Below are 11989 nucleotides of genomic sequence, written 5' to 3'. Positions count from 1 at the left end.
TGATGTATGGAAGTGAGAGCTGGACCATAAAGAAGGCTGATCGCCGAAGAATTGATCCTTTTGAATTATGGTGCTGGAGGAGACTCTTGAGAGTCCCATGGACTGCAAAAAGATCAAACTTATCAATCCTTAAAGAAATCAGCCCTGAGTGCTCACTAGAAGGACAGATCCTGAAGTTGAGGCTCCAATACTTTGGCCACCTCATGAGAAGAGACGACTCCCTGGAAAGGACCCTGGTGTTGGGAAAGATAGAGGACAAAAGGAGAAAGGGACGACAGAGGACGAGATGGTTGGACAGTGTTCTCGAAGCTACCAACATGAGTCTGACCATAGCTTTCAACTTTCCCTTTTTTGCGGGAAATTCCCTTATTCCAGCGCCATTTCCCACTGCAAAAAAGGGAAGGTTGACAGTTATGGCCGTTTCCCAATGCAAGAAAAAGGAAGGTTGACAGCTATGAGTCTGACCAAACTGTGGGAGGCAGTGGAATACAGGAGTGCCTGGCGTGCTCTGGTCCATGGGGACACAAAGAGTCGGACACAACTAAACAACAACAAATCATGTCACCTTTTAGTTGCTTTTTCTCTAAACTAAAAAGTCTCAAATGTTGCAACCTTTCCTCAAAGGGAGCCCCACCACAAGACCTCTGTGCTATTAATTATTAATAATTATTAATATTATTACTATTAATTATCAATATTAATTATTAATATGCCACAGGTTCTGAGCAGGTATCAGGCTTTATCTGAACCTGTGGCACATCAACAACAACAACATCTTGCACTCTGGCCCTGGTTCAATTTCAAGTTAGGGCCTTGTTGTTGCAGCTGCGCTTGTCCCGTTTCTCGGAACTGGCCTGCCTTCCAAGCAACGGAAACTGAAAGTAAAATACTGTATACAAAATAAATAAATAAATCAGCTAGCGGCGGGAGTGCGCATGCTCTGGAAAGTCCCCGGGGCCTTTCAGCTAGCTTGCGTTGAGACATCTCCCCGGCGACTAATGATGCGTGATCTGTGCGTTATTGTGATTGGTCAGAGAGGAGCGATTTCTGGGCGTGAAGTTCCCTCTGCCGAGCTCTGCCATCTCAGTCGCCGAGTTCCGAGACTCCGAAGCGGACGCAACGAATAACTTTTTGCCATGGCGAAGGCTCACATGCTGTCGTGCTTGGCTCTCGTGCTGTTGTTCGGCATCCTGGAGGCCACTCCAAGTAAGTAAGGCTGTGTTGCAGCCCACCCAACCCTCTCCCGCTTCGGCTGTCTTCCAGGGTTAGACCTCGTTAACGGGTTAAGAGGCTCGCGTTTTCACGAGTAGCTTGACACGGGTTACCTCTCCCTGTGTCCACTGGCCCAAATTTTAGCACCGTTAAACTCGGTGGGTTTTAATTATATACGCGGTGGGCGCGTATAATAGCATTGCATTGCTAAAGAATTAAAAGATCCATAGTGGCAGACGTGGAATATGTCAAGCAGGCTTTAGTCTAAGAAACTTTGTGCTATCCTGAATTTGTTAAGCCACAATTCTAAGTGTGTTTACTCTGAAATAAGGATGGCGATCTTGGAACAAACCTAATTATGCTTTCCCCCCTAAGTCCCACTGTGGTCTTACTCCTGTACAGGATTTCCGCCTGAGCTTTTAAAGGTGCTACAGTCAGTGTTCCTTAGTGTTTGTGATCCTAAACATCATATTAAGCAAGCACTATCGAACACAACTGGGCTTTTCATAGAATCCAAGAGTTAGAAGAGACCCTGAGGATCATCTAGACTAACCCTTTGCAATGCAGGCATATGCAGCTGTCCCTTACGGGGATCGAACCTACAACCTGCATATGCCTGTATACCCAAGTATGCTTTTTTCCTAACCAACTGAGCTATGTTGTTTTACTTGAGTAAACACGTATAGGTTGTGTTGTTTCAGTTCATCCTGTTGGGTAATGGGTGATTAAAAGAGTTAAGAGTGCCTCCTTGATATTTTTTGGGTATTTTGTGGGGGGCCTAATCCATGTTTTACCGAACCTGAGTAAAATTGGGCAGAAGGAAGCAGTTGACCTGAGTGAATCGGTAGAGAACAACAAACGCTCATGATGGCTCCCCTGCATCTGAGAAGCTTTTTGTCTTCCTTTCTGCTTCTAACTTCTTAAGGCCGTTGGTTCCTTTGTCACACTTCCGGCCCAAACCACAAGTGCAGGGCTCCCAAGAAATGCTGCCTTAGCTCTGGAATGCAAAATGGGAGTTGACTCGAGAAGAGGGAGGGTGGAAGTATGTCTGTTCAGTGGGATTTTTTGGAGCTCAAGGTACCTTCCAATTCCAATGAGACAGTAACATCCTGATAGAAGAAACACTTTTTGTTATGTGGTGACGTCTTTGTAAGCTAAGCTTGAAATGCTTCCTTCCCTGCCTCCTTCTTCCTTTAGATGACTTTACAGCTGTTAAACTCGAGAGAATAGAATTCCTAAAATGTGAATTTAAGCAGTTTATAGGTAAATTCATGCGCGCACACACCCCACAACCATTTTGTGGGGGAGAGCTCATATTCACTATCTCCCTAGGGGAAAGAAAGGGGGCATTTGAGCTAGCTAACACCCGCCTCCCCCAAAAGCTGCTGCCCTCTGTGCCCAATCTCGCCCCCACATAGTGACAGCACCTACATGATGCTCTCTTCCCCCAGCAATATTCCTCAGGAGAAGGAAGCACACATGTGCTAACCCTTGTTTTGGGGGCCATTTCAATTCCCCCTACTGCTTTCCTGAAAATCTACTCCCCGTTTTGGGCTCCCAGCGCATGCATGCATAAAGGGTCAGCTTTAGAACTTTTTGGGGTCAAAAATGAGGTGCCAGTACAGTACTTGTATCTTGATAAAAGTGTCATCGGTGCCATCACAAAATGGTTGCTATGGGCAACAAAAGAAAGAGAGAGAGTTGGCCGTACTCTGCACCAGTGAGTACTTTCATTTAAAAAAGCCCTTGATAAGCTTGTGTTGAAAGCTGGAAATGCTGCCAGGGTAAGTGGTAAACTTAAAAAGAGACTCACAGGGCCAAGCTACACAAGTCTCAGGAAGTCTGCCACAAGATCTCCCATTGCTTTCATTTTTACTTAAAAGCAGCCAGTGCAGGAGTGCTTTAGATTGAGGCTCTGGCCTGACACTGTTTTCCCATTCCATCACCCCTCTGAAGCCTCTGCCACAGAAGAACACCCTTTGGTGTTTATTTCCACTGTAGAGCTAATAGCAGTTTGAGGAGAGGACACTTGGACCAGAAAACACCCCCTTAGTCACTGCTGCTTTGATTAAGCTTGAGCACACCCGCAGCTGCTTTTATGTGAAAATAATGGTGGGTTGCATCTAACAGCACTAAGAAACTTGTTCTGGCAGAGCAAAGCTAAAGGGTACATGCGCACCTCATTTTGCACCGTCATTTTCCCCCAGGGAAACCTGACCTTTAGTACCAAATTGGAACAAATGGCAGTCGAGCAATCTGCAGATCACTGTTTGTTTGGATTTAGCACTAAAGACTGGAAGTGGGAAGGCAGCAAGGCAAAGGAAAAACTGCTCAGATCTGTGCTTTATAGGCATGGGACAAGTGGAAGTGTGCTTAAGTGCTTAATGCTTGTGCATCTGAACTAAATCTGTTATGTGGGTTGCTTCAACCCTCTGCAGTAGATTTGGGAAGGGTGTACCATAGCGTGAGAATGGAGGGGACGTTGTGCAAGTGTAAATCCCTGCACTAATGGACCAAGTTCCCTGGATACTACTTCCTGGTGCACTTTTGCCCCGGAGTAAAGGGACAATTAGAGATCTTGTCCCTGAAACTGTCCTTCCACTCAGCAATTGAAGCCGTTGTCTGAAAATGTAGGACAGGTGACGCATTGCACTTTGCGGCCCAGGGTTGAGGACGGGATGTAACTTAATCCTTTCCCCAAGCTGCTTTGCTTCTTGAGTTTCCAGAAGTGTAAAACATTCATCTGGAACATTGGGGGACGAAAAGCAGTGGCAGGGAGGTGGCCAGCAGGGAAGGAGTTAAACACACACCAGAAAGTTCCTTTCATTTCAAATACACAAACATTGGAGACTTACATCTATATCTTTTACTTTTTCTGCCTTGGAACTCAAGGTGGTGTATTAACATATCCATTGGCCCTTGCTGGCTCATTTCCAGGGACTTTCTGACTAGTCTTTGGCCTTTGACCAGTTCTATATTCATTACTATCACATGCAGCTAGAAAAGCAAGTGAAATGGCGTCTTGGTCTTTTATGAGTGCAGATCAAATGTTGCTTTCACTTTTTATTTCCCTTTCTCCTAGTAAAGGTAAAGGGACCCCTGACCATTAGGTCCAGTCGCAGACAACTCGGGGGTTGCAGCGCTCATCTTGGTTTATTGGCAGAGGGAGCTGGCATACAGCTTCCGGGTCATGTGGCCAGCATGACTAAGCCGCTTCTGGCAAACCAGAGCAGCGCACGGAAACACTGTTTACCTTCCCGCCGGAGTGGTACCTATTTATCTACTTGCACTTCGTGCTTTCAAACTGCTAGGTTGGCAGGAGCAGGGACCAAGCAACGGGAGCTCACCCCGTTGCAGGTATTCGAACCGCCGACCTTCTGATCGGCAAGCCCTAGGCTCTGTGGTTTAGACCACAGCGCCACCCGCATGTGTATAAAAAGGCTCAAATCCTAGTTAACTATTTTACAGGAAGGTTGATAGATCTGTTTCACGCCAAATGCTTTTCCTGTGCTGTATCTGTACAGGGCAGTGTGTGTGTGTGGTCATCATACGTAATGGGTACACACCTGTGCATTTTTAGCTGTGTACATGCAGAGGACTGCTACAACTGATGGTGGGTCCTAGAGCTGGCCAATACATCAATATACCATCCAAAACTGGTTTGAAGTGCATATCATGATAACAATTTCATAATTTTTCACCTGGCAGTACATTGCAAATCATGGTGGGTAGGTGCTATGCAAAAATCACAATGTGGAAAAAACAGTGCAGCCAGCCAATGCTGCTCTCAATTCTTGCAGCCCCCTTAATTCTGCCGGCTCACCTCTCCCCTGCCTTCTGCAGGGAGCAGTGAATCACAGGAGCAGGCACCAGCAAAAATCACTATGCAGGGAAACCCGTTAAGCCAGCCAATGACTCTACACAGAGCTCCATCCTTATTTCAAACATAGTGATATATCGTTAAACCGTGATGTTTAGCTAGTGATCTATCAGATGTTGAAAACCAGATATCACCTTGGCCTAGTGGGTTCCTGTGCTATGTGTATGTAGCAAAATGGGCACGTGGGCTATTTCAGTCTGTGACAGTATACATGCAGCTTCTTGTATGGAAGCAGTGTCCAGGTAGGAAATTATTTCCTAGGTCGGATATAGCCCTGAGTGCACAGGTAATAAAGCATGGCAGATGATAACCTGTATCCCTAAACCTTGCCTTTTTACTGTCTACTCACAAGTAGGACCCTGGCAGAGACACATGCCCGACTAGCATGTTCCCTCCTTCCTGGATAATCGTTCGGGAGCTTCTTAAGCTTCTTCAGCCCAAACATCACAGTGACTGATGTGGGAGGACATCAGCACACTTACTGGATCCGCAGAGTTTGCCCAGCTTGCGTGACAGACCACAGCAACTCAGCATGTTGGCTAGTCTACTTTATTTACATATAATACACACGGGAGCACTTCAACATGGCTCCCTTTCTCTCTGTCATCAGGCAGCAAAGAGAAAAAACAAAGGACAATAGTCCCAGTTCAGGGAACACAGTAAGACAAACATCCTGTCTACATCACATCCCATTTCCCACTCTGTGGAATGAAAACACTGTCATGTGATAGACAACAATTCCATGCCTGCACACGGGGAATGAATCTTTCAACATTTACCTCTTTCACCCATTCCTACAGGGACTCCCAATGTACAAGTTTATTCCCGCTATCCTGTGGAGATGGGCAAAGAAAACATTGTGAACTGCTACGTGGACAACTTCCACCCTCCCAAAATCAACATCACAATTGAGAAAGATGGGAAGCCACTTGAAGATGTGAAACAGTCTGACCTTTCTTTTGATAAAAGCTGGGCCTTCAATCGCCTTGTCTACGCCAAGGTCATTCCAGATGGGAAAGATGTCTCCTGCAGAGTGGAGCACAGCACCCTAGACAAACCAAAAATTGTCAAATGGGGTGCGTATCTGCCACTGTGGTCTTCTTTCTCTTCCCTTTATTTTTTCTTGAAATAATAAAGTCTTGAAACACGAACAGCTGTGCTCTGTCATCTGTAGTCCCTCCAGAAAACACATATCTTCAGATGACATTCACAGGCTAAGATTTGCATCTGTACGTTGCTGCAAATTGTCATGGACAACTAGTCATCCTTTGCAAGAGCAGTAGACATTCATTGAGCATAATCTTTCAGCAAGTTGCAAGAAATCTGTAGGCGCTTCATATTAAAACTGTCATAAGTTATTGGAAAAATTTATGTCTTGAGATGCTTACCTTGTTTTCTTCTTCTACAGAGCAAGAGTAATAAGCAAATGACCCTTCAGCAGGAAAGGTAAGATATAGATGGTTACTTTTTAAAATAACCACCACTTTTTACAAAAGTGTAGTTTTACAAAAATAACTAATGAATGATAATTAATGTGATTTTTATTTATTTAAAGAAATACATTTCCTTTCTCTCATAAGGGACAAAAATCGCTGCAAAATAGAAAGCACCCTTTTAGTGAGTCATACCATTGGTCCATCTAGCTCAGCATCGTCTACACTGACTGGCAGCAGCTCTCTAGGGGTCTCCCCCAGCCCTGCCAGGAAATGCCTGGGGTTGAACCTGGGAAATTCTGCATGCATACGTACTCCTCTTTACTGTCCTCCCCATCCTGACCCACCACTGGTTGTACACAGCTAGTTTTCCCTTGCTTGAATATATCTCATGCTCTTCAGCTCAATCTTGGTCTTTTCTCGGGGAGAGGCCCAACATAACTGCCTCTGCTGCTGCTGCCCTCCCTCCCTCCTCCCCAACCACATTTCCTGTTTATGCAATAGGAGGAAGGAGGAGTGTGGCAGGCAGCCATTTTGTTGTACTTGCCACAGCACATAATTTTCAGCCTGCCCATGTATACTTTTAATAATACAGTGGTGCCCCGCTAGACGAATGCCTCGCTAGACGAAAAACTCACTAGACGAAAGGCATTCGCTAGCGGAAGGCTGTCTCGCAAGACGAATTTGTCAATGGGCTTGCCTCGCAAGACGAAAAAATTGCCAATTCCCCCCCCCCCATCAAACTGGTCTTCCCCCGTTGGTGCTTCGCAAGACGAAATTTTCGCTATACGACAGCACTCGCAGAATGAATTAATTTCGTCTTGCGAGGCACCACTGTAATTAATAAATTATTATTATTATTATTATTATTATTATTATTATCCTGCCCATCTAGCTGAGTTTCCCCAGCCACTCTGGGCAGTTTACAGCCCATAAAAAATGGTAAAACATTAGACGTAAAAAATTTCCCGATACAGGGTTGCCTTCAGCTGTCTTCTAAAAGTCAGATAGTTGTATATTTCCTTGACATCTGATGGGAGGGCGTTCCACAGGGTGGACACCGCTACCAAGAAGGCCCTCTGCCTGGTTCCCTGTAACTTCACTTCTCCCAGAGAGTTGGGTCAGCCATGCCACAACATGGATGCCGGTACCAACCAACTCCTTTCAGTGTTGATTTTAAATGATTTCTTTTAAAAATAACTTTTTGGTCACTGGCAATCATATTGATAAATGACCAGAAACTGTTGGTGGGTTTTTTTTGGGGGGGGGGGTGTGTGCAGCGACAAACTATTTTTAAAAAAATCAGCATTGGTGGATTATAGCATCATAATACAAATGATATTTTACCATTATGGTGTGCTAACATTACGCTTTTCTAATTATATATATAGCTGCACACAGATAACTCTTAGCAATAGGGAACAGACTTGTTTTTAAAAACGAATGCAAGCCATAAAATGCACCCACCACAAGGGTTGTATTGAATGTGTGCTGAGCTTCCTATGGCCCCATCTGCAAACACTGTGTCATTCCCTGAGGGGGGCAGGGGGTATATGAAACCTAGCATTTCCCAACATGTAAAAAGCCACTCCTTGTAGTTTGCGACAGAAGAGCAAAGCAACCTTGCCTCACAGTCCTACAAAAAGGCAAGATACGAAGGGAACAGGAAAACAAATACATGCAAGGATGAATTTCTCCCCTAAAGTCCAACACCATTTTTATTTTTTCATGTATATCCCATCTCCCCCCTCCCCCCCATCCAAGGAATGCAAGGTAACATGCATGGTTCTTCTCTGCCTCTGCTCCCATTTTATCCTCAGTCCTATGAGGTAGTTTAGGCTGGGATAATGATGATGTTAATGATAATTTATTGTTTATACCCCACCCATCTGGCTGGGTTTCCCCAGCCTCTCTGGGCAGCTCCTAACAGAATACAGTGGTACCTCTGGTTACGTACTTAATTAGTTCCGGAGGTCCGTTCTTAACCTGAAACTGTTCTTAACCTGAAGCACCACTTTAGCTAATGGGGCCTCCCACTGCCACTGCGCCGCCAGAGCACGATTTCTGTTCTTATCCTGAAGCAAAGTTCTTAACCTGAAGTGTTATTTCTGGGTTAGCGGAGTCTGTAACCTGAAGCATATGTAACCTGAAGCGTATGTAACCCGAGGTACCACTGTATTAAAAACACGATAAAACATCAAACATTTAAAAACTTAACCTAAACAGGGCTGCCTTCAGGTGTCTTCTAAAAGTCAGATAGTTGCTTATTTCCTAGATATCTGATGGGAGGGCGTTCCACAGGGCGGGTGCCACCACCGAGAAGGCCCTCTGCATGGTCCCCTGTAACTTCACTTCTCGCAGTGAGGGAACCGCCAGAACATGACCCAATGTTACCCAGCAAGTCTCTTGGCTGATTTGAGAATTCGAACCCTGGACTGCCAGACCCTAGTCTAACACTCCAGCCACTATACCACATGCTCCCCAACCCTTCTGAAATCAGTATTACCTCCTATATTGTGGTGGTGGTGGGGGCTTGAGGCTAAGAGAGAGAGGGTGACTTGGTCAAGGCCAGGCACCCCAACCTTTGGCCCTCCAGATGTTTTAGACTACAGTTCCCATCATCCCTGACCACTGGTTCTGTTAGCTAAGGATCAGGGGAGTTGTAGGCCAAAACATCTGGAGGGCTGCAGGTTGGGGATGCCTGGTCGAGGCCACCCAGTGAGTTCCCGGTGAACCAATAGATTTCTTGATTTGCAGCTCTGCCCGTAGCTAGTTCTCCTAATACTTCTCACTGTTCAAAGTGCTCTTCTACATTTCTGTCCTGCTTTCCCCTGCCACTAACAGGCAAGATTAGGTTGCAATAATGATGCTCAAGACCACATTGAGGTTAATTGTAGTTTGGCAGCATATGATCCACTGTTGGGGTTTTCCCCCCCACATATGAGTCAGTATAAAAGTTGGTTTTATGTTTTTCCTCTCCAGGTCTGAAGAGCCTTCCTTTTTATTGCTCCTTGAGCATTCTTCCTGCGCTGTTCCTGCTTTTCTACTGATTATGTAGCTCTCTGGATAGTTTTCCATCATGAGCCGCATACACCAAAACCTGCTGAGACCTGCTGATGGGCCGTGCTTGAGATTTTGAAGTGTGTGATGTGTCCACTGTAGGCAGACAATTGAAGATTGCCTCGGAAATCATGATGAGTCATGCATTTATTGTAACATTCAGTGATTTGCAGTCTGGCTTCATAAAAAAAAACAACCCAATGTAACCTGTTGATTTTTCAAATACTTCTATCAGCAAAATTTTCCAGGAATTTGAATCTTTGCAAAAAGAAGCAAGTAGAAAGGCTTATGGGTTGCATCAAATACTAGTTGTACTTTGAATAGAGCCATTAAACGTATTGGACTTGAGTAACTTTGGTCCATTAATTTCAGTGGGTCTACTCTGAGTATCCTATATATTTCACTTTTTTGACTGTGAATTAATTTCTCATTTGGCCTAACGTAATGCTTGTATTAGCGTTTATTAAACTCTTAATAAAATACTTCTACCAAGATTTCCTTTTGTAACAGTTGGTGGCCTTGATTTATTGGTTTGGCAGGGCACGCCCACACATGTTTATTCATGAGTAAGTCCTCTTATGTTAAATAGGCCTTATCCCTGGTATCTGTAAACAGGATTGCATACAAAATGCAATATTACATCCGTCAACAGATCTCCACAAACATGTTCTAATCATAAGGAGCGTTATGATATTTTTCGTCTGTCATAATACACAATTGCAGTTAAAAGCGAGCTTTAAGAATCAAAATAAGGAGAGAGATTGTAAGTCACACTGCACTCCCTTCACAAAATAGGCCTCAAAAATTATATATGTGTCAGAACTCAAATCCCAATGTCTCAAAATACGTTGCATGACTTGGGGGGGGGGTCCCCAGATAACCCTTTGAGTCTGAAAAAGAAGAAAAGTAAAAGATGCTTGTTGCCCATATGTAGCAAGCTGTAACCTTTTTTAAAAAAATTAAAACTAAACTAAAAACAAACTGCAGAGCTCAGAACAAAGCAAACACTCTCACGGCTTTCTTGCCAGAGTTGCTTATGATAAATAATTCTTGGCCAGTAGAAGAGGGGAGCTGACGGCAAAGGATTAACTCGGGGGTTGGCAAGGTTTACCTCACCTGGGCTGGTTCACTCCAGCAGAGAATCCTCTGTGGGCCGGATCAGTGCCCACGATTACCTGCATAATCGTGTGCGTAAGTGCCCACGATTACCTGCATCAGCACAGACACAATTTCCGACACAGCAGAAGTGAGTCGCCGCACCACTTTAGTGTAGCACATGGGGACTTGCTGAGCAGGCCGCTCGGTTTAGGGGCAGCTTGTGGGCCAGTTAAACAACCCCCATGTGCCGCTTGTGGCCCATGGGCCTTAGGTTGCCGACCCCTGGATTAACACTTCTTACGGAAGAAGGCAAGACCAATCAGAAACCCTTTAATCTTCCTGAAGGGGCAAATGTGGGATGGGCAATGGGTGGGATTTTTACCTTTTGCAGTAGGCTGCATTCCAGACACGGGTTTCTAAACACACCCCAAGCAAGAGGCTATATGCCCTTCTGCGTTCTCTGTGACAGGCCATTCCTTCTGTGAAAGAATAAATGATTGCAAATCTGACATCAGAAATGGCAGCGTTCAAAAGCAAGTAGGGGAACATTTCTACCTTCCAGGAGAACTCTGTATTTGATCTAAAAGTAGCCACTCTAGGACAAAGGAACATCAAAGGAAGAATGCAATGTGAAATTTCCGTGTTCTTGTGTATATATACACCTATTACTCAGGATCATCTGATGAACTGGATTGTAGACCATGAAATGTTATACCGTAATAAATGTGTTAGCCTTTAAGGTGTCATAAGACTCGTGGTTGTTTTAACACACCATATAACCCACAAAAGCATATTGTGGGCCAACACCCACAGTTCCAGAGTGGAGAGGGAAGCGAACTGATGGTAAACAACTCATTTTACCAAGATTATAAATACCGGGATGTTTTTCGAACACCTTATCACATGCAAGGCAAAAGTGGATTTTTTCCCCTGTATTAAAACTAGAGGAGAAGCATAACATCAGTAATTATTGACCATGGATACCCTGTGTGAGAGAGATCTGGTTATACAGCATAAAGGAATTGGACAGCAATGCTGAGGAAAGAATAAAAACAGGCCTGTTTTGATGGAAGTTAAGCTTTGATCTCATCTGGAGAGCCTGATGGCTGGATCTGAGAGCAAATAATTTCAATGGAACACAGATGGAATCTTCTGGAAGAGGAAAACAGTTGGTGAGTGGCAGTTATCAGCCAGGACGGAAAAGCTGTATAATGAGATAGGGTGGAAGAGAAACAATAGCTCCTGGAAACACATTATTTCTGGGAAACAGGTGAGTTGGGAATAAACTGCTTAGAAAAATGATGGC

General features: G+C 44.6%; 1 protein-coding gene across 1 annotated transcript; it reads left to right on the top strand.

Moving 5' to 3' along the window:
- The first annotated feature begins 1074 nt into the window (after window positions 1-1074).
- Window positions 1075-9778, top strand: B2M (beta-2-microglobulin). Its single transcript, XM_033167660.1, has 4 exons — window positions 1075-1206; window positions 5893-6168; window positions 6501-6538; window positions 9508-9778. The coding sequence occupies exons 1-3, from the start codon at window positions 1137-1139 to the stop codon at window positions 6509-6511; spliced, it is 357 nt and encodes a 118-aa protein (XP_033023551.1). The 5' UTR covers window positions 1075-1136; the 3' UTR covers window positions 6512-6538; window positions 9508-9778.
- Window positions 9779-11989: the final 2211 nt, after the last annotated feature.

Source organism: Lacerta agilis, chromosome 13 (genome assembly GCF_009819535.1).
Source record: "Lacerta agilis isolate rLacAgi1 chromosome 13, rLacAgi1.pri, whole genome shotgun sequence".
NCBI lineage: Eukaryota > Metazoa > Chordata > Lepidosauria > Squamata > Lacertidae > Lacerta > Lacerta agilis.
The sequence above is the reverse complement of the archived record's forward strand: the minus strand, read 5'-3'. Positions and strand labels throughout refer to the sequence as shown.

What these genes read in the sequence shown, in the direction of transcription:
- B2M (XM_033167660.1), top strand. Translation starts at nt 1,137, where the DNA reads ATGGCGAAGGCTCACATGCTGTCGTGCTTGGCTCTCGTGCTGTTGTTC. An exon ending in CATCCTGGAGGCCACTCCAA is followed by an intron (nt 1,207 to 5,892) that starts GTAAGTAAGGCT and finishes CCATTCCTACAG; the next exon opens with GGACTCCCAATGTACAAGTT.